This window comes from Staurois parvus, unplaced genomic scaffold, assembly GCF_062004578.1.
Source record: "Staurois parvus isolate SC_StPar_1 unplaced genomic scaffold, SC_StPar_1.0 ptg000704l, whole genome shotgun sequence".
Taxonomy (NCBI): domain Eukaryota; kingdom Metazoa; phylum Chordata; class Amphibia; order Anura; family Ranidae; genus Staurois; species Staurois parvus.
In genome coordinates this window covers 2,910,778-2,931,845 of record NW_028318500.1, presented here as the reverse complement: position 1 = coordinate 2,931,845, position 21,068 = coordinate 2,910,778, and the positions used below count along the sequence as shown (strand labels likewise).

At 43.5% G+C, this 21,068-nt stretch overlaps 1 protein-coding gene across 1 annotated transcript in view; it reads right to left on the bottom strand.

Moving 5' to 3' along the window:
• Positions 1 to 5,029: 5,029 nt before the first annotated feature.
• Positions 5,030 to 21,068, bottom strand: part of LOC149445912 (solute carrier family 2, facilitated glucose transporter member 9-like) — a 53,911-nt gene continuing 37,872 nt past the window's right edge. The window contains exons 8-12 of the mRNA XM_089653200.1: positions 18,076 to 18,186; positions 15,623 to 15,724; positions 15,436 to 15,511; positions 13,981 to 14,108; positions 5,030 to 5,394 (exon numbers count right to left, since the gene is read on the bottom strand). Coding sequence (XP_089509326.1) covers positions 5,209 to 5,394; positions 13,981 to 14,108; positions 15,436 to 15,511; positions 15,623 to 15,724; positions 18,076 to 18,186 — 603 coding nt within the window. The 3' untranslated portion in view covers positions 5,030 to 5,208. The remainder of the gene's footprint in view (positions 5,395 to 13,980; positions 14,109 to 15,435; positions 15,512 to 15,622; positions 15,725 to 18,075; positions 18,187 to 21,068) is intronic.

Genomic DNA, 21,068 nt, shown 5'->3' with positions numbered 1-21,068 from the left:
TTTATTTTGGAAAAACTAATTAATTTAGGTTATATTATATATTTTACACTGAGGTGATTTTAGGAGAAGGGTAATTGTCATCCATAGAAGCGCGCAAGATCATATTTTTTTGTTTTACTCCCATACCCCTTGTTTTGCTGCTTGTGCAAATGGCCAAAGGTGTACAGGGTAGAAGGTTGCAGGTCAGGTAATGCTCCAGAGGAATTGGTGAGTTTTCCCAAGCTTAAAGCATAAAGTAATATCAACAAGAGCCAAGTACTTTTCTCTCCAAGGGAATCCATTGTGGCCTCTGCTGTATTTGGGCATTTAAATATATAAAATATTTTGTAGCTTAAGCGGTGCCTATCATGCTCTTCTTTTCTATGAATGAATATAATCATAAATAAAATGTTCATTTTTAATATTTTGTTGAGAATCCTCTACTGGCAATGACTGACTGAAGTCTGGAACCCATGGACATTACCAGAGACTGGGTTTCCTCCTTTCTGATGCTTTGCCAGGCTCTAACTGCAGCTGTCTTCAGTTGTTCTTCTTTTGTGGGTCTTTCTGCCTTTACTTTTGCCTTCAGCAAGTGAAATGCATGCTCAATTAGGCTCAGATCAGGTGAGTGACTCAGCCATTGAAGAATATTCCACTTCTTTTCCTTCAAAAGCTCCTGTTTTGCTTTTTCAGTGTGTTTTGGATCATTATCCATCTGTACTGTGAAGCGCCGTCCAATCAACTTTGCTGCATTTGGCTGAATCTGGGCTGACAGTATATCTCTAAACACTGCAGAATTCATGCGGCTGCTTCTGCCTTCTCATCTGCTCTTCATCATCAATAAACATCAATGACCCAATGCCACTGGAAGCCATGCATGCCCATGCCATCACACTGCCTCCACCACGTTTACAGATGACATTGTATGCTTTGGATAATGAGCTTTTTTCTTCCCATCATTCTGGTACAGATTAATCTTAGTTTCATCCAGCCAAAGAATACTTTTCCAGAACTGGTCTGGCTTTTTTAGATGTTTTTTGGCAAAGTCTAATCTGGCTTTTCTATTCTTCAGGCTTATGAATGGTTTGCACCTTGTGGTGAACCCTCTGTATTTTCTCTCGTGAAGTCTCTCTCTTGATTGTAGACTTTGACAATGATACGCCCACCTCCGAGAAAGTGTCCTTCACTTGTCTGGATGTTGTGAATGGGTTTTTCTTTATCATAGAGAGTATTCTGCAATCATCCACCACTGTTGTCTTCCGTGGATGTCCATGACTTGTTATATTGCTGAGCTCACCAGTCCATTCTTCTTTCCTCAGAATGTACCAAACTGTTCATTTGGCCACTCCTAATGTTGCTGCTATCTCTCTGATGGATATGTTTTGTTTTTGAAGCCTTATAATGGTCTGTTTCACTTACATGGACAGCTCCTTTGAATTCATGATGTAGGTTCACAGCAATGATGAAGAAATAATGAAGGAGTAGCCCACACCTGGCCATGAAACAGCTTTTGATTCAATTGTCCAATTACTTTTGGTCCCTTGAAAAAGGGGGGATGGCTATTCTTAAGAACTGTAATACCTAAACCCTTCCTCCAATGATAGTACATACCCTCAAATTAAACCTAAGAGTGTGCACTTTCAGCCCATATCCATTATATAAATATAGCTTGAATATGTTTTGGTAAATACCTGAAAAAACTAAAATTGTGGCTGTGTCCAAATATATATATATTATATATATATGTATATATACAATATATATATATATATATATATATATATTTATATTTATATATTCCGATCGACCATAACTTTATGACCATTGACAGGTTAGATATATAATACTGATTATCTTGTTACAATGGTATCTGAAGTTGGTGGGATATATTAGGCAGCAAGTAAACATGTTGTCCATGAAGTTGATGTGTTAGAAGCATAAAAAAATGGGCATTACAGGTTGTTGTGTATGGGGCTGTGTAGCCACAGACTGGTCAGAGTGCCAATGCTGATCTGTGTCCACAGCCAGAAGTGCCTACAATGGGCATGTATGTATCAGAACTGAATCATGGAGCAATGGAAGAAGGTGACCTGGTCTGATGAATCACATTTTCTTTTACATCATGTGGATGGCAGGGTGCTTCGCTTACATGGGGAAGAGATGGCATCAGAATTCAGTGTGAAAAGAAGGCAAGCTGGTGGACGCAGTATGAGGCTTTTGTCAATGTTCTGCTGGGAAACCTGGCTCCTGCTATTCATGTGGATATTACTTTGACACATACCACCTATGTGACTAAGTGCATCCTTTCATGGAAACAGAATTCCTTGATGGCAGTGGCCTCTTTCAGCAGAATAATGCACTCTGCCACACTGCAAAAATGGTTCAAGAATGGTCTTAGAAACACAACAACTAGTTTGAGGTATTGACTTGGCCTCCAAATTCTCTAGCTCTCAATCCAATCGAGCATCTGTGGGATGTGCTGGAAAAAAATGTCAGATCAATGGAGGCCCCACTTCGCAACTTATAGGATTCGCTACTGCTAGCTATGTGCTAGTTACACAGCATTCCTTCAGAGGTTTAGTCCATGTCTTGATGGTTCAGGGCTGTTTTGGCAGCAAAAGGAGCTGCTTTGATCCAGAGCATCCAGAAAAATATAAAAAAGGAGATACTTCATCATGCTCAGCAACATGCTTTATACCCCAGAAGACTAAAGGAGAGCCCTTAGCTGCTGTATGAGAAAGGGCAGTGCAGTTATGGTTCAGCTGTAACATTTACATATGTAACAATTATGTTTGTATAGTAAATGGTACATATACTGTAGAATGAACAAGTGAAGTTGCTTCAGTCCTTTAAACAACATTTTGAATAGTCATAATTTCTGCTACAAAGGCAATGACACACAATGCAATCTTACTAAAACATAATTTAGGAGAATATTGCGAGGTGATATACTTTTGTTGGAGGATGTTTTCCCTGTATATTTATTGCTGTAAATACTTGATAGAGAACTTATTGTTTGCGATGTAACTGGAGGAAAGGTATTTAGAAGACAGCAGCAATTGTAATCAGTAACCAGCTTGATTTTTCTTCATCAATGTGACTCAGCAAAACCATTAATGAAGTTTTACTACCTGCTATGACAAAGCTGCCCTTCATGCCACTCGTGGGCAATACTAATCCTCTAGCTGTAGATGAACTCTGACTCTTAGCATGATTCATTTACTATACATCAACAAATTCATAGCTTACTTTAAACTCCATTATTTTCTTATTTCTCTATGTGCAGAAGAGACACACAGCAAGAAATCCAGCATGTTAAAATAGAATTCAAACCATACTTGTAGTGGTTCTAAAGGCTCAAGGTATTTTTACCTTTACGTTTTCTATACATGAAGGTAAAAAACCTTCTGTGTGCTGCCCCCCTAATACTTACCTAAGCCCCCTCTCGATCCAGTGATGTACACTGGAGTCTCGGCTATCCTGGGACTCCCTTTCCTTATTGGCTGAGACAGTAGTGGGAGCCATTGGCTCTTGCTGCTGTCAATCACAGCCATTGAGCCAATGAGAAGAGAGAGGGGGCGGGGTCGAGCCACAACTCTGTGTGTGAATGGACACATCGAGCAGCGGGTACCCCCATAGTAAGCTGCTTGCTGTGGGGGCACCTAACAGGTGGGAGGGGCCAGGAGAGCCTGTGGGGGACCCGAGGGGACGTTCTGGGCTGCCCTGTGCAAAACCACTGCACACAGTAGGTAAGTATAGATATGTTTGATATTCTTACAAATAAGCCTTTAGAATCACTTTGATTTCAACACAGGAGCCTGTTAGCGCACAACATTTGGGACCCATTTTGCATTACATGATGATGACTGTCTAGGGTAAAACTTCCTCTTTCACTCTGGTGCCTACAACCACAGGATTAGCACGCCTAATGGACAATCTGGCTCTAAATTCAAATAGAACCAGAAATGGTGATTGTAAAAAATATAACTGACAAAGTCTGATTATCAGAAGAAATAAGTGAAAATATTTATCCTGCGCCTCTATATCTAATATAAACTGTGCGTTTAAAAATAAACAATCAATCATGTGAATATTAACCAATAGAGATGGCCGCAAACAACAGTTGTCTTCCCACAACAAACAAATATATAAAAAACAAATATATATTGTTGCGCCTTTATTTTAAATGCTATTACACCTTATACACATTGTGCACATAAAACATATATATATAAATGTCCTTTTTATCATTCAACCACCATTGTGATAATCCAAATAAATAGTTCTTCCACTTTTTTAAGTCTCTTATATTCCCTAAATGTGTGTATGAAAATACCCACCACCTTTCACCACTGTGCTCACCTCAATGGATGGACCTGTGTGATTCAGGTCTTGAAGCTCCTTTTTTCCCTTTATGAGACCCTTTTAGATATATCTATTTCAACGTGCTGCTTAGATCGGTGCTTCTATACAGCCTGGAAGAGATTTCTGTATAATCCCATATGCAGTGATCTGGCCCTTTAAATTTTGGACTTCTTCCCTCTACATCACTCTTGTGCAAAATGGTCAGTGCATGTACTTGGTCAGTGCATGCTGAAGAGCACAGAAGTCACCAACTGTCTGCAGAGTCAATAGCTAAAGTCCTCCAAACTTCAGTTGACCTTCAGATTAGCACAACAACAGTGCTTAGAGAGCTTCATGGAATGGGTTTCCACGGTCGATCAGCTGCATCCAAGCCCTATATCACCAAGTGCAATGCAAAGCTTTTACCAAAAATCTGGATTTGTGGGCTCCTATTGTTGGCTTCTGGCTAAAAATGATATGTACCCAACCATCACCACCATCATTGTCTGTCTGAATTACCAGCTCAGGTCAAGTACGTAGGTTGGAACTACTTCATTGCTGCAAGCCTCTCCTTGGCCACTGACTTAAAACATTTGATTTTTAGCCTGACAGCCAGAAACCAGCAGGTTCCAAAGTAAATTAGCATTTGCAGCCCATCTATATCTGCCAGGGTAGGTTTCCTTTGAGTAACAACATATTCATGATACTGTTTTCAGACAATCTTTACTTTATGAAATAAACAAAGACATAACAATAGTCACTGTTAGGATATTATCATATTTTTCTCAAATTTGTTATTTAGTCAACGAGGTCACATCGGTAGAAAGTACTGTAGTCTTCTAAATACTAGTATATTCTGACGTTATGTGGACAGTTCACAATGGCTCACAAACTGGTGGAAAGCTCTACTGATTTTTGAGGTTTTTGGCCTCTAAAGTTCAATCTGTTGAATTCCAAAGTGATTTGCTGGGAGGTTTTTCCCTTTGTTTCAGGAAGGACAAAGAAGAGGAAGGTTCCAGAGGCCACAATAGTGAAAAAGAAGATGAGAAAACAGCAATAACCCAGAGCTTCCTGAAAAAAGGAACAGAATAAAACAAATGGGGGATGTATGCTTAGCCACGCACTGTACTGAATACCCTAAAAGACATATGTACATATGATAAATGACACATACAGTATGAACATTGTATAGTCACTCCAGTCATCTTAAACGATAAGTTCACCTTTGTGAACATTTAGGGTGTAAGATGTAACATGGTACCAACCAAAAATGTATATAGATAGCGGTAAAGAGGCACTAATCTATAGAAAGCAGCCTCACAAGGAAACCAACGGCAGCAAATTGTAAAAGATTTAAAAAACAACCTTTATTAAATACAAATCACATATAAAAATTAATCACCATTAAATGGCGAATATAAATGAATTTTCCCAAATTACTTTTAAAATAGGGGCTGACAACCTGGTCACCTCAATATTTTAAAAGTGGTTAGGGAAAATTTAATTTAATTTTTATATATGATCTGTATTTAATAAAGGTTGTTTTTTTACATCTTTTCACAATATGCTGCAGTTGTTTTCCTTGCGAGGCTGCTTTCTATAGGATAGTGCCTCTTTAGCGCTATCTATATAAATTTTTGGTTGGTACTGTGCACCACCCTATTTTGTGTGTCGGTTTTTGTGAAGCTTTTTTAAAAAGATCCACCTTAATTTTGATCACATAATCACTGTATGGGTTCAAACTAGATTTAGAACCCAAGACACACTAAAGTTTTTTTATTTTTATCTTTTGGTTGGTTAAGATGTAACATTTTCAGCATCTACCTGCTCTCCCCTTGATCCCCCCTCCCTTTGACAGTGGGCTAGGGATCTTCTCCCCGCACCCGCTGTCAGTTTTCAAAAAGAGCGTGGCCATGCAGGGCTTCACCCACAAGACCGTATCATTTATTCACAGAGTTCTGTGAATTAGTGAACTACAAATACTGTCAGCCTTTGCAATTGGCGGCTTGTAGTTCTGATGAGCACTCTCGGTAGTTCATTGTCATTCAGTAACTGTCTGCCTGTATCAGAGGTTCGGGAAGACAGCTACACAGACAGTCTTCAGGAGCCTGACACTGTTGAGAATGTTGGGAATACAACAGCATGTACTATAATGTACTATATATAGTATTTCTGTGTTAATATCACTTGACCAGTAGATGGCACTATACACTAAAGGTTACTAGTTGTGTATATCTGAAAACTTGTTTGTTCCTCTTCTCTATCATCTCTTCAGGAAGTAATGTGTTATACAGTCTGCTGTGAAATGTGCTCTGTATGTTTGTAACTTAAGCCACACAAGTAAAGTCTGAATTCTGCTATCTCTACCAGTGTCTTCTATAACACATAACCAACAGGTTATGGGCCCAGCTCCAGACACTGGAAAAAGGAAAACTACAAGCAAGTAAGTGCTGCATTTACAATCCTACCAATTCACTGAAAGATGGCAAGTGCTTCAGATATGAAGTTTACAATAGCAAAGCTCAACAACACCAACTACCAGCTATGGAAGTTTAAGCTTGAAATGCTGTTATCCAAAGATGACTTGTGGCAGGTACTAGATACACACAGACCCAATGACAACCCGGAAGAATGGGACAGAAAAAACAGGCAAGCAAAAGCAGTCATAAGCCTGTTAGTGGAGGACGATCAGCTCATTCATATAAGGAAAGAAAGCACAGCTAAAGGTATGTGGACTGCATTACAAAAACTGCATGAACGTGCAAACCTAAACAGTAAACTATTTCTGCTACGCAAACTGTATAAGATGAGGCTGGAAAAAGGGCGGGAAATGGGTGAACATGTAAATGCTATGCTAGAAATTGTGGACCAGCTGGGTGCAATAGGTGAAGAAATAAAAGGCAACCATGTTGTGGCGCTAAGTCTGTGCAGCCTTCCAGAATCATACAGTGCCCTTATAAATGCTCTAGAAACTAGACCGGAAACTGAACTGACGCTAGAATATGTTAAGGGAAAATTAATTGATGAATACAGCAGAAGAAAGGAAAATTTGCATAGTGAAGAGAACGAGAGACCAGAGGCAGCTCTGAAGGTGCAGGAAGGCATAAGACAAAGCAAAGAAACCAGGGTATGTTTTCGCTGCAAAAAGGCCGGTCACCTGAAAAAGAACTGTTCAATCTGGAAAGCTTAGCAGCGAAAGTGGGAGCTACCCACAAGAGAAAGAGCTAAAGCAGTCATGAAAGAAAATGAAAGTGCATCATGGAGTGGTACTTTTAAAGTGACTCAGAATAGTACCTCACATGGATGGTACATTGATTCAGGGGCAACAAGTCACATGACAAGCGACGAGACATTCTTCACAGAAATTGATTTTAGTGTAAAAGATAAAGTCTTCCTAGCAAATGGGAAAAGTATTACAGCAGAAAGTAAAGGTCAGGGATTTCTGAACTGCAAAACGCCATCAGGGGGCAAGCAGAGCATCCTTGTAAAGAATGTTCTATATGTTCCAAGCCTAGAAGGAAGCCTCCTATCAGTTAAAACCCTTGCAAGCAATGGACTCACTGTCCAGTTCAGAGGTAATGAATGCACAATTCAAAATGGAAAGCAAATTTTAGCAAGAGGAAGATTAAATGAACATCTGTACAAAATCATCACTGAAAGTGAGAAGGCTAATGCGGCAACTCATAACCCACATGACAAGTGCATCCACCTGTGGCATAGAATCTCTGATGGGGGGCACAGTCTCTGATGGGGTGCTGCTTCAGATTGAGTGCGGCTTCGAACGAGTGCATAGAAGAAGCAGTTAAACGCAGCAGTTGAACTAAAGCAGGAGAACCCAAGCAGCAGGAAGACACAACAACAGTTAGAAGCTCTACTGCATGCTGGAAGACTGCAAGCAAACACCCTGGGAAACCTCTTACATGCCTGAGACCCACTCTGTGTGCCTTTATATAATACGCCCCTCTTCTCATCATATTACTACCCTCTGTTCCCAAATCTCATTTCTCTACCCCTCTGCTCCACCCCACAACCTGTACATCTCCCCCTCACTGCTATCATCTCCCTACTACTGCTCTCTTCACCTCCCCAAAATGTCTCTTCCACTCCTCGTTCTCATTTTCCTCTCCTCCGTTCCCAAATTCCATTCACTATATCCCTCTGCCCCTCCCAAACATTTGTATATCGTGTCCTCACTGCTTCCCTCACCCCTCTATGGCACCCACCACCTCCTCCTATTACTCCACTCTCCCACTGACCCCAACACCTCCACTAGGAGTTTCTCACGCTCCTGCACATCCCGCTCCCATGCCACCTTTCTCACCCTTCTCCTCCTCCTAGCCGCGGGGGACATCTCCCCAAATCCTGGCCCTCCAACTCCCTCACCCGCTCAACACCCTCCCACTTCCACGTCCTACTGCAACCCCCGCAACTTAGTATCTGTCTCCCTGCTCCCTAAAATCTCTCCCCCGTTTTCATGTGCACTCCTGAACGCCCGTTCGGTGTGCAACAAGCTTACCGCCATCCACGACCTCTTTGTTTCCCGCTCCCTCAACCTCCTGGCGATCACGGAAACCTGGATCCAGCCCACTGACTCTACCTCCCCTGCTGCACTCTCCTATGGAGGTCTCACCTGGACCCACTCACCCAGGCCTAACGGTCGTAAAGGTGGTGGGGTTGGTCTGCTCCTGTCACCGCAGAGCACCTTCCGAGTCCTCCCAAACCCCCCCTCCCTATCCTTCTCCTCCTTCGAGGCCCACTGCGTCCGACTATTCTCCCCAACCCCCCTGAAGATTGCTGTGATATACCGGCCTCCTGGATCCATACCCCGCTTCCTGGATGACTTCTCCTCCTGGCTACCCTTCTTCCTCTCCTCTGAGCTACCCACCATAATTCTTGGGGATTTTAACATCCATGTCAACCTCGACAACCCGGACACAGCCCGTCTCCTCCACCTAACCTCCTCCTTTGCACTTGCACAGTGCATACAATCCACCACCCACTCCGACGGAAATATCCTTGATCTTGTCTTCTCCAACCGATGTGCTCCCCACAACCTCACTAACACCCCCTTCCCTCTCTCTGACCACAACCTGATCACCTTCTCTATCTCCTCGTCCTCCAACGCCTACCCCTCCAAATGTCACACTACTACCAGCCGTAACCTCCGCAACCTTAACCCTGCCTCCCTCCACTCTGCAGCTGATCAACTCCACGACCGCATCCTCCCCCTGTCCTGCCCCGACTTGGCTTTGACCGCCTACAACAATGCGCTCTCAACAGCCCTTGACTCACTAGCGCCTTTAACCACACGCAACACCAGACCCCGACCGCTCCAGCCCTGGCAGACTGATCACACCAAAACCCTCAAACGACAAAGTCGTGCCCTGGAGCGACTATGGCGCAAAACCAAATCCAAACAAGCCTTCACCCGCTACAAATCTGCCTTCCGCACCTACACCTCCTCCCTCCATGCTGCCAAACAGGCCTACTTCTTGACCCTCATCAAGGCCCTCTCCTCCAATCCTCGCCGACTCTTCTCTGCCTTCAACTCTCTACTCTCTCCACCCCCACCTCCACCCAGCACCTCACTCACTGCCCTTGAGATTGCCAATCACTTCAAAAACAAAATTGACACAATTCGCAAGAACATTGCCGCAACTCACACGCCCTCTCAACCTGTCCCCTCTCACACAGCTACCCCCTTATCCCCCCTCCCCCTCGACATAACCCGCAGGGACTTCGTCGCTGCTCAAACTCTCTCCAACCCCCTTCACCCTCACTCAGCTACCCCCTCATCACCCCTCTCCCACGGCCCCACCACTGCTCTGACCTCCTCTTCCACCCCACCCTACATTCCTCATACTGAAGCTCCCCCAACACTCCACACCTTTGACCTTACTACCATCGAGGAAGTCTCCAAGACCCTCTCTGATGCCCGCCTCACCACCTGCCCCCTCGACCCTATCCCCTCACAACTCCTACGACCTTCCTCCTCCTCCATCCTACGCTCCCTCACCCACATCTTCAATCTCTCCCTCTCCTCAGGCACTTTCCCCTCCCCTCTGAAACATGCACACATCACCCCCATACTTAAAAAGCCCTCCCTGGACCCCAATGACCCGAACAACCTCAGACCCATCTCCCTGCTCCCATTTACATCTAAACTCCTCGAGCGCCTAGTCTACACCCGCCTATGCTCTCACCTCAACGACAACAACCTCCTCGATCCCCTACAGTCCAGCTTCCGTCCCCTACACTCCACCGAAACTGCCTTACTCAAACTCTCCAACGACCTGCTAACCGCCAAAGCTAATGGACACTATTCAGTGCTCCTACTCCTTGACCTCTCTGCGGCCTTCGACACAGTCGACCACCCCCTCCTCCTCAAAAAACTACACTCCCTCGGCCTCAGAGATTCTGCTCTCTCCTGGATCTCATCCTACCTGTCACAACGCTCTTTCAGCGTTACCTATAATGCTACCACCTCCCCCTCACTCCCCCTCTCTGTTGGGGTCCCTCAAGGCTCTGTCCTCGGGCCCCTTCTCTTCTCCATCTATACCTCCTCCCTTGGCCAACTCATACACTCTCACGGCTTCAACTACCACCTCTATGCCGACGACACACAAATCTATCTCTCAACCCCCCACCTCACCCCCTTGGTCTCAGCCCGAATCACACACCTACTGAGCGACATATCAGACTGGATGTCGCTCCACTTCCTTAAATTGAACCTCTCCAAAACCGAGTTTCTTGTCTTCCCCCCAGCCCGGACACCACCCCCCATTGATTTCTCCGTCACATCCAACAACGCTACCATCAAACCCGCCCTGCAGGCCAGAGTACTGGGTGTCATTCTGGACTCCAACCTATCCTTCCAGCCCCAAGTCCAATCTTTAACAAACTCGTGCAGACTCCACCTCCGCAACATCGCCAAAATCCGCACGTTCCTAACCCCAGAAACCACTAAACAGCTCATCCACTCCCTCATCATATCACGACTCGACTACTGCAACTCCCTCCTCACTGGCCTGCCTCGCCGCTGGCTATCCCCTCTTCAGTCCATCCTGAACACGGCTGCCAGACTCATTCACCTTTCCAACCGCTCTGTCTCCGCCACCCCCCTCTGCCAATCCCTCCACTGGCTTCCGATTGCGCAACGGATCAAATTCAAAATCCTAACGCTGACGTACAAAGCTGTCCACCATACTGCCCCGAACTACATCACTGACCTAATATCCAAGTACCGCCCAGCACGCACACTCCGCTCCTCACAAGACCTCCTTCTCTCTAGTTCCCTGGTCTCCTCCTCCCATGCCCGCCTCCAGGACTTCTCCAGGGTGTCACCCATCCTCTGGAACTCCCTGCCCCAACCCATCAGATTATCACCTACTCTCCTCTCCTTTAGGCGCACCCTGAAAACCCATCTCTTCAGGGAAGCCTACCCCACCCCCTGCTAACTTGCCTCCCTCCTCCACTCTTCCTACCACTCCATCCCCCACAGCTATCTCCTCCTGTGCCACCACCCCCTCCCTCCTAGATTGTAAGCTCGAAAGAGCAGGGCCCTTGATCCCCTCATGTTTTGCATTGTATTGGTATTGTTCTGTCACATGTTCTGTCTCCCTTTGTAATGTACAGCGCTGAGCGAACTATTGGCGCTTTATAAATACTGTATAATAATAATAATAATAGAAGACTGGGGCATCGAAACCCAGAAGCTATAAAGGACTTTGCAAAGAGACGTCTATCAGAAGACATGAAAATATTGCCTTGCCACACACTCAGCAAGTGCACGTGTTGCATCAAAACAAAGGCCACCCAAACCTCTCTTCCACAGACCAGTCAGAGTAAAACCATTAAACCCATGGAACTGATACACAGTGATGTGTGCGGACCAATGAAAACCATCACACCTGGTGGGAACAGGTATTTACTGACTTTCATCGATGATTATTCCCGGTACACAATAACGTATCTAATGAAGCACAAAAGTGAGACATTAGAAAAACTTCAAGAGTTTGTAGCTATGACAAGCAACAAGTTTCAAAGGAAACCTGGAACAATACGCACTGACAATGGAGGGGAATATATGAATAAAGAGATGGAATCATACCTAAAGAAACAAGGTGTTATACACCAAACAACCGTACCATACACTCCTGAGCAAAACGGTGTAGCGGAAAGAAAGAATCGCACTCTTGTAGAAATGACAAGATGTATGATTACGGACGCTGGCTTACCTAACAAATACTGGGGAGAAGCAATAATGACTGCAACATACCTACAAAACAGGCTCCCATCAAAAGCTATTGAGAGTACACCATATGAAATGTGGAATGGATCAAAACCTAACGTAGGACACATCAGAGTATTTGGCTGTAAAGCATATGCCCACATTCCAAGTCAGAAATGCTCCAAGTTGGAGAACAAAGCCATAGAAGGCATTCTGGTTGGCTACAGTGAGCAGAGTAAGGGATATAGAATCCTTTGTCCAAAGACCAACAAGGTCACAGTAAGCCGCAGTGTTTATTTTGATGAAAGTGAAGCACCAGATAATACAATTCTTGAAAAATGTGGAGAGGATTTACACACTGAATCGGCAAGAGACACTGATTTATGCGAAGCAGGACAAGAGCCAGAACAAGAAGTGGAACTTACAATCAACGATCCAATAGAACCCACTGAACAACAAGAAATCAGAAGATCCTCTCGAATGACAAAAGGGATACCACCCCGCAGGTTATCATACGCTGCTAAAACACATCTTCCAGTATGGACAAGGAACCATAAGCTGGTCTAGTCGGAAACAAGTGACTGTTGCACTCTCTTCAACTGAAGCGGAATACATAGCAGCAGCACATGCATGTCAAGAAGCCATTTGGATTCGTCAACTTCTAGACATGGGACTGAATATGTCACAACCCACACCCATCTTTGAAGACAATCAGGGATGCATAAAGCTTACACACTCTGAGAAGATTAACCCAAGAACCAAGCACATTGATGTAAGATATCATCTGCTCAGAGACATGCAAGAACAAGGGGTTATCGACATCCAGTACTGCCCATCAGAGGAGATGACTGCAGACGCACTCACCAAACCTTTGCCAAGGGAACGTTATTGTTTTCTGCAAAAGAGACTAAATGTCATATAATTATGCACATGCCGTTGAGAAGGGGTGTTGGGAATACAACAGCATGTACTATAATGTACTATATATAGTATTTCTGTGTTAATATCACTTGACCAGTAGATGGCACTATACACTAAAGGTTACTAGTTGTGTATATCTGAAAACTTGTTTGTTCCTCTTCTCTATCATCTCTTCAGGAAGTAATGTGTTATACAGTCTGCTGTGAAATGTGCTCTGTATGTTTGTAACTTAAGCCACACAAGTAAAGCCTGAATTCTGCTATCACTACCAGTGTCTTCTATAACACATAACCAACAGAGAATGCTTTACAGGCTGCTTACCTGCAAAAAATGTGCAATTATTATCTTTTTAAAGGTGAACTTATCTTTTAACATTTTTCAAAACTTGGTTTAAAATTTGATATAAGGAGCATTAGGGATGTCTTCATTATTCCTTGTATTGCAATATGTTTTTTTATTATGCTATATAAAAGTGAGACATTGCTGTTATAATGTCATATACTCACCTGTATGTAGGGAAAGGCCATCCCAATTAAATAGAAGTTAGTCCAGTTCAGACAGCCAATGATCACAAACACTGCAGCTCGAACGGAATGTCTACACATTTCAATAACTATTGCCAGTGTCAGCGTTCCTATAAAGACAATACTATGTTATGTGGTGATAGAATATCCAAACAACTGTTCACCAGGCTATCGTGAGATATATTATTAAAGTGGTTCTAAAGGCAAAAAGGTTTCTTTCCCCTAATGCATTCTCTGTATTAGGGTAAAAAGCCTTTCAATAGTAGCTCCTCTCAGCCTCACCTTCAACACTTACCTGATTCCATTTTCAATCCAGCGCTGTCCTGTCTGAGGCAGCTCATCTACCCTCTCCCTTCTCTCACAGGCTTGGCTGAAAGCAGCCATTTGCTCTTGCTGCTGTCAGTCAAATCTTGTTATTTAACATCAACACCCTGAACTTCAGTAAACTAATTATGTTATTAGTTTACTGATTGCCTGGCCTGGTCACTCTATAGAAGAATTAAGTGTATATTCCTGCAGTGATTTCTAATGGGGAATGAAGTATATTGCTATGGTGTTAGGGAAGTGAGTGTGAGAGTGAACATTTCTAGAAGGAAAGGATGAGAGACCAGATTGAAAGAGGTAGCGGTGGTGGTGATGGAGGTTCCCATTGATGAGGAAGGTTCTTTCCCGGTCAATCTACCCCTTGTCAAGTCCCTGTTGAAGGGCTCATTGTGAAATGGAGCGTCTCATAGGGCTGGGCCTGGACCACAAGTGTGCAAGACCTTATAAGGTGTTTAGTGGCTTCCCGTTATGCCCTCGGGCTCAGTGCAAAGCAAAATTTATAGAATTAGTGGAGGGTAATGGGTGTTCTGCACTGTGCCCTCAAAATGTCTCTGTGTGATGACTAGGACATGAGTCCATGGAGTTAGTGAAGAAAACTGACAAGGTTGTCTGTTAAGTAGCTTAAGGGACATTAATTCTCACAATAGCTAAATGATACATAAATTTAAATTAGTTGGCAGAATTTCCCCCATTGCAGCAACATATTCACATGCACCAAGTTGGAAAGCATTCATGGAGATAAACTAGTTTACATTGGTGTGAAAGATGTTTCATTTTCCCCTTTGTCACAAGAATGTGTGTATCTCTCTCAGCCTGTGGACCAACAGCACCACTTTTCTTTGTATAGATCAGGCACATGCCACACTCTAAAGAGAATGCATAAATATCAAGTCTAGCCCTCTAGATCCCCAGCATCACACTCCAAATATCAATTTAGGCTTGTTCTGACATTTGCATTCGCCATTCAACACAAATTCCCTTCCCAGACCAGTTAGTCAAGTAGACATGCCAAATGTCCTGTCACCTCCTTACATTCTACAAATTAGCATGTCACAATCCAGAAACTGCACCCATTAAATTGGTATAATAAGTATAAAACAGTACATACAATACCTGGACCAACACCAAAGAAAAAGATGAACAAGAAAATGAACAATACACTGCAATAAGGCATCCAGTAAGTCCAATCCTGGAAAAATGTATAGAAAAGTTCTGTAAATGTGTTGCCCTTGTCATTTTCTGTACATTCTAATAAAAATGAGATAACTTCATTGTACAGATTACATCAGGGTGTCTTTACCTGAAAGGACAGAGTGACTGTGAGAAGGGCTAGCATGGTTGCCATCAAGGAATAACTTCCCAGCAAAAGAGTTTTTCTTCCACAGTGCTCTATCAACACACTCTGTTAGAAAAAGACAGATGATCACTTCAAGTAGAAAAGTCATTCAAGTACAGCAACAAAAATTGCCTAGATTATTGTGAACGAACCTCAATGTAGATTAACCATGTACTACATTGTGATCATAAACAAAAGTAGGCTTGACTGGGGGAGGATTTATTACACCTCTTACATGTGACTACAGCATCTGTCTTTTTTCTATCCACTATTTTGAATGGTCTGCCGTATTTCTGCAAGTTGATATCATGTTTATCATCATTTGCAAGCATTGTACTTGAATCAAAAAATCTGCTAAAAAATCAGGCCTGTGATAATTCATTCTTCAAAAGGCTTGCATAACAATTTGGTCAAGGACATGGTTTAAATTGGCTTGCCAGTCTGTTTTTGTACTTTCTCCTCACAGGTTCATCAACTGATGGAATATACAGGCGTACCTCGGTTCATGAACACCAGTTAACGTAATTTTCGGTTTACAAATGAAGGTCCATTGAAAATAATGCCTCGGTTTACGAATTTTTTTCGCAATACAAAGTAAGTTTCCTCAGGATGTATTGCACCTGGAATGTTTATAGCGCCGGCCCCGTGCCTTCAAAGTGCACTTTATAAAGAATTTTGAACAGATAACTTTTTTTTTACTTTTTTCTGACCTCTGAAATGAATTAATTGGTTCTCAATGCATTTACAAATTTTTTTAATCATGTCCCTGTACAGTATTTATGCCTTTAAAGTGCACTTTATAAAGAGTTTTGAACAGATAAGACTTTTTTATAATTTTTTCTGACCTCCGGAATGGATTAATTGGTTTTCAATGCATTCCTATAGGAAACCTCGTTTCAGTTTATGAATTTTTCGCAATACGAAATATCCCAGAGAACACTTTAAATTCGTAAACCGAGGTATGCCTATACAGTATATTTTTGTCTATTTCCTTTTAAATGAGTAAACTGGAAGACTGCTCATGAATAATTCATATTTACCTATTTACCTAATATAGCCAGTGGGTGGCAGGCTGTGTGCCGACCCTTTGTTCTCTGTAGGCTCTTACAGCAGTTGTTCTATGAAAACCTGAATGAGTCAACCGGGAAGGGGGAACAAAGCATCTTACTCTGTCCAATGAAAGGCTAGTAAAAATCATGCTGGCAGTGCTGGGCCTCTTTGTTAAAAAACCAAGAATGCTTTGTAAACTAAACATCATGTACATTATGCTCCTGAAATTAACTATTAGGCTACGTTCACACTAGCGTTGTGTGCAGGCAGCAGGAAGGCGTTTGGGAAGAGTTTTTACCGCTTCCAAAATGCCTCGGACAATTCTGCACATTGCAGCACATAGTGCTGTTCTAACGGGAGCGTTAGCATCGCGGCACGGCAAAACGGACGCCTCTGGTCGAGTCAGGAGGCGTTGAAGCCTACTATTCTAGTCTATGGTTCCTGCTCCCCATGATCCCCTATTGCCTGGGGGCCCCATGAGTTGTCAGTCCGCCCCTGGAAGAAGTGTACGCTGACATCCACCTGCATCCGATCCTGTAAGGCAAAAAAAAGACCCCATCCATCTGGCGGATAGCATCGGATGACAGTCATGTGGAAACGGACAAGCGGTCCATTTCCATCCAACCGCCCCCATAAAAGTCAGTGGGCTGTGTCTGTGTCCGCTCTGCAGCAGCAGAGCAGACACAGACCTGTAATCCGCTTGCTCAGCGGGGATCAGCGGAGAGATCTCCTGCTGAACAGGCAGATCCGCTGACAGGTCTGTCCTGTCTGAAAGGGGCTGTTCATAGTTTTAATGCAGTTACGTCAAACATTGGCCCTAAGATATCACCCTTTTATGTTAGTTTAAGTTGCTAAAATTGTAAAGGGAAAGGCACAGATGGAATCTATTTTTAGAGAGGAAACCTTTCTTTTTTTGTTTGCAATATGTTTATTGTTTTAGTAAAAGTGCATCCACTTGTTTGGATCAAAGATGAGAATAGGTAACAAATCACATATTGTTTCTATAGTGTGTCATACATATACAATAGAGAAAGAAAACCATATAGTGGGAACACATCCAATGTCCCTGGCTGTGGATCAAGTATTAAAGTTGAGAAATAATACATTTTCTCTTGCAACCAAGGAGAACGATTCCACTAAAAGTCTTCATTAGGTAACAGTAACTAACAAATGTTACCATAGAAAGAGGATGATCTGTAATCCAAACATCATGAAAAATGAAGAGCATAATAAGCAGATGGAAAAAAAGAAAGAGAAAAATCAGAAAGAATAAGGTAAATGCAAAGATATGGAAAGAAAATACAGACAATTGCTCCTCCCAGTAATGGCCCCAGTCTAAATTCTAAATTATTCTATAAACTACTCACACATAACATGACAGCCAGCAGTTCAAAGCTTCCCATTCCCAGGGAAATATATGGGATCTTTTCCTCAGGCAGCCCAGCAGTGAGAAATACACTTCTTGCATAAAAGAAGATCTGAAAAGTGTCTAATTAATTAGAACATTACATCCATAATAAAACAAGATGGTTGTTTTGTTCATCAGTCTGGGGGACACTGGTTATTCTGCTTCTTTTGCAAATCAATATATCTTAAACAAAAGGTTCCAGTGTCTCTTTTTGCGCTAAGTAGAATCCAAATGTGCATACTGCAATAAGTGTTGATGAGGAGCTACAAACAATGCTGGTCATAGATGATTTCCTTTTTTTTCAATCAGCTAGAGAGGTGATCAAAAAAAAACCAACAAACGAATTCACCCATCTATATAAGCGAGGTAGATGGATGAATCTTTCCTTCTTCACTACTGTATTCTGACAGCAAGGTCTCCTCCCTATCAGAATACACTGATCAGCACTGATGAATGATCAAACCACCGATCAAATTAAAGTTTTAAAACAGTCCTAATCAACAGAAGTCAATCGTTGGATCAACTTCTGTCAAGCGGGAACAGCCATAGATGGATCCAACTCTGTCTGATCCCTGCTAAACAAGCCAAGTGTCAATCCATCTATGGCCAGATTAAGTTTGAGGTGCTATGTTTGAGGTGCTTTTAAAACATAAAAAGACCATTCCTCTGTCAAAGTCTATTTCTAATTCTTCCTTCATTACATGACACTCTTATGCAAAATATTCTGAGTTACTATGGACATTATGGTTGTTCTAGATCTACCTGTGTTTGGGAACAAAAATCAATATATTGGATGCGTTGATCACTTGAAAAAACATAATTTACATTGTGGCAGTGCGGTATCCTGCCACGGTGGAAATCATGATGGAGACCCAGGATTCTCAACCATGCAGGTTGAGGGGCTCCAGGCAGTTCTCATAATGCAGAGGAAACGGGTTTATAAGTTTCCTCTTTGATTTGTAAAGCCTGTTTTGGGACCTGTTGCCTGGAGATTTCTAAGAGATTTGGGAGGGATGAAATCTCCAATCCTGGGCCCATATTTTGGGAGCAGCCAGTGTGCTGATTGCACAGGTGTGTGCAGGCCTTTTTGGGGAGGCCAGGCCATGAGTCTGGGCTCCACCCCGGCAGTTAGGAGGACTCCACCCAGGCAGACGGGAGGGCTCTGCCGTGGAGTCAGGTGGGCTACACCTAGGAGAGGTGGAAGCCAGACTAGCTGTGTGCTAGTGCCATACTTTGGGGAAGAGTCTGCAGGAGGCAGACTTAAAACTGCGTACAAGCCAGGAGGCTGAATACTGTTTATTTGAATTCGTGTGATGGTGGATACCCCTGCGTGGGAAGAATTTTGGTTGTTTGAACTTTCTTAAATAAAAGTGGGCAAACAGACCCTTAAAAAATAAGCGAGTTGCTGTGTGCTTTGAAGAAGCTCTACCACTTGAAGCGAGTTCCCACATATGGTGGAGGATGCAGTGGGCATAATTGGAGATCCCTGCAAAAGTAAGTTCATCAGTTATATGAACTGTGTTTCTGTGCAATGGACAGCACAATTTGGTGTGTGTGCAGGTGAGAACCTGCCTTAAAGAGACAGTGCTTCATTTCTTGATGCTGGACTGTGCAAAAGTGTTGTGAAGTGACTGTGAAGATGGGGCGGTCAAAGCAAAGAAAAGAAGAAAGATTTGCGGAAATGAGAGACAGAGCCCTATGGCTGGAGGGGTTGTTATCACCAGAACGAGCCCCATACATGGATGAACAAAGTTTGCCAAAGTGGGAAGTGCATGTTGCTGCTGGCAACACTGGTGAAAGGAGACCAGCTATGAATGTGCAGAGTCCTAAGCTGGAAAAAGGCTGCAATGTGGGGAGCCTGGACAAGACACGCTGGCAAGAGCGATGCTTACGGTGCAGGGAGTGGGGGCACACTGTCTCTAAATGCCCTTTGTCTCAGCCTCCATTGCAAAGTTGCATATCAAAGCAAAGGACTGCATCTGTGTTAGGCAAGCCGGCTCTGAGTGCAAGGAAGGAGCGACAGCCTGACCACAAGTTTGAGAAGAATGTGGTTGCCCATAGCAACACATGTGACTTCAGGCCTGCGGACCCTGTAAGAGGAGTGTCGTCTGCAGAGGATTGTGACAACGCAGAAATGAGAGTTCAGCGCATCTGGAGGAACCCACAAAGTTCAGCTGGGAGAGTGCCATCTCCCATAGCAACAGGAGAAAGCCTGGCAACCAGGAGAAGGGGCTACAAGGGAGATGTTGTTCCGTATCCCAAGAAGGTTATCGGTGGAACCATACCCTGCCTGGAATGTGGTCAGTTTGGGCATGGTATCTTTTCCTGCCCCAGATTATGGAATACCACTGATGAGGGTGCTACTGAGCAAAAGTCTTCATCTGCAAGCCCAGATTCCTTTTTAAAAATGTTGGCAGCCACCTCTGGCAACAGTGAAAAAGTACCTGTTGTGCCTGCAGGGGGTGCCAAGGAGTCAGAAGTGCCTGCCACGGTATCATCCTATAGCTGTATGGATGAACTGGGTGGCCAAAGCCAAGCAGAGGAGAGACTACGCACTCAAGTGAAGGCTATGACACCTGCTTCAGGAAATGGTAAGACTGTTTGTGGGACTGAGTCCAAGGAAGTGAGAGTGTGTCCTTCAGGGAGTTCCACAATACAGATGGACATGGACTGTCTGCTGTGTGCTACCCTGAGTAGTGGGGAGGCACAGGGAACAGCCCAACGATTAGCAGGACTAAATATGGAAAAGGACATGGGGACTCTGCAGGTGCCTGCTATAATCCAGCAGAAGGCTGGGGATGGTAACCTAGGGGTGACCAAAACTGCCATGGCACCGTGTTCCCTAGTGATAGGTGCTGCAGAGATGCCCAGGGAAACCTCCTGGGAGCTCTGTGTGTTGGAGCCAGAGGTTGCCTTGGACAACTATGGTGCTGCTCTGGACAAGAGAGTACT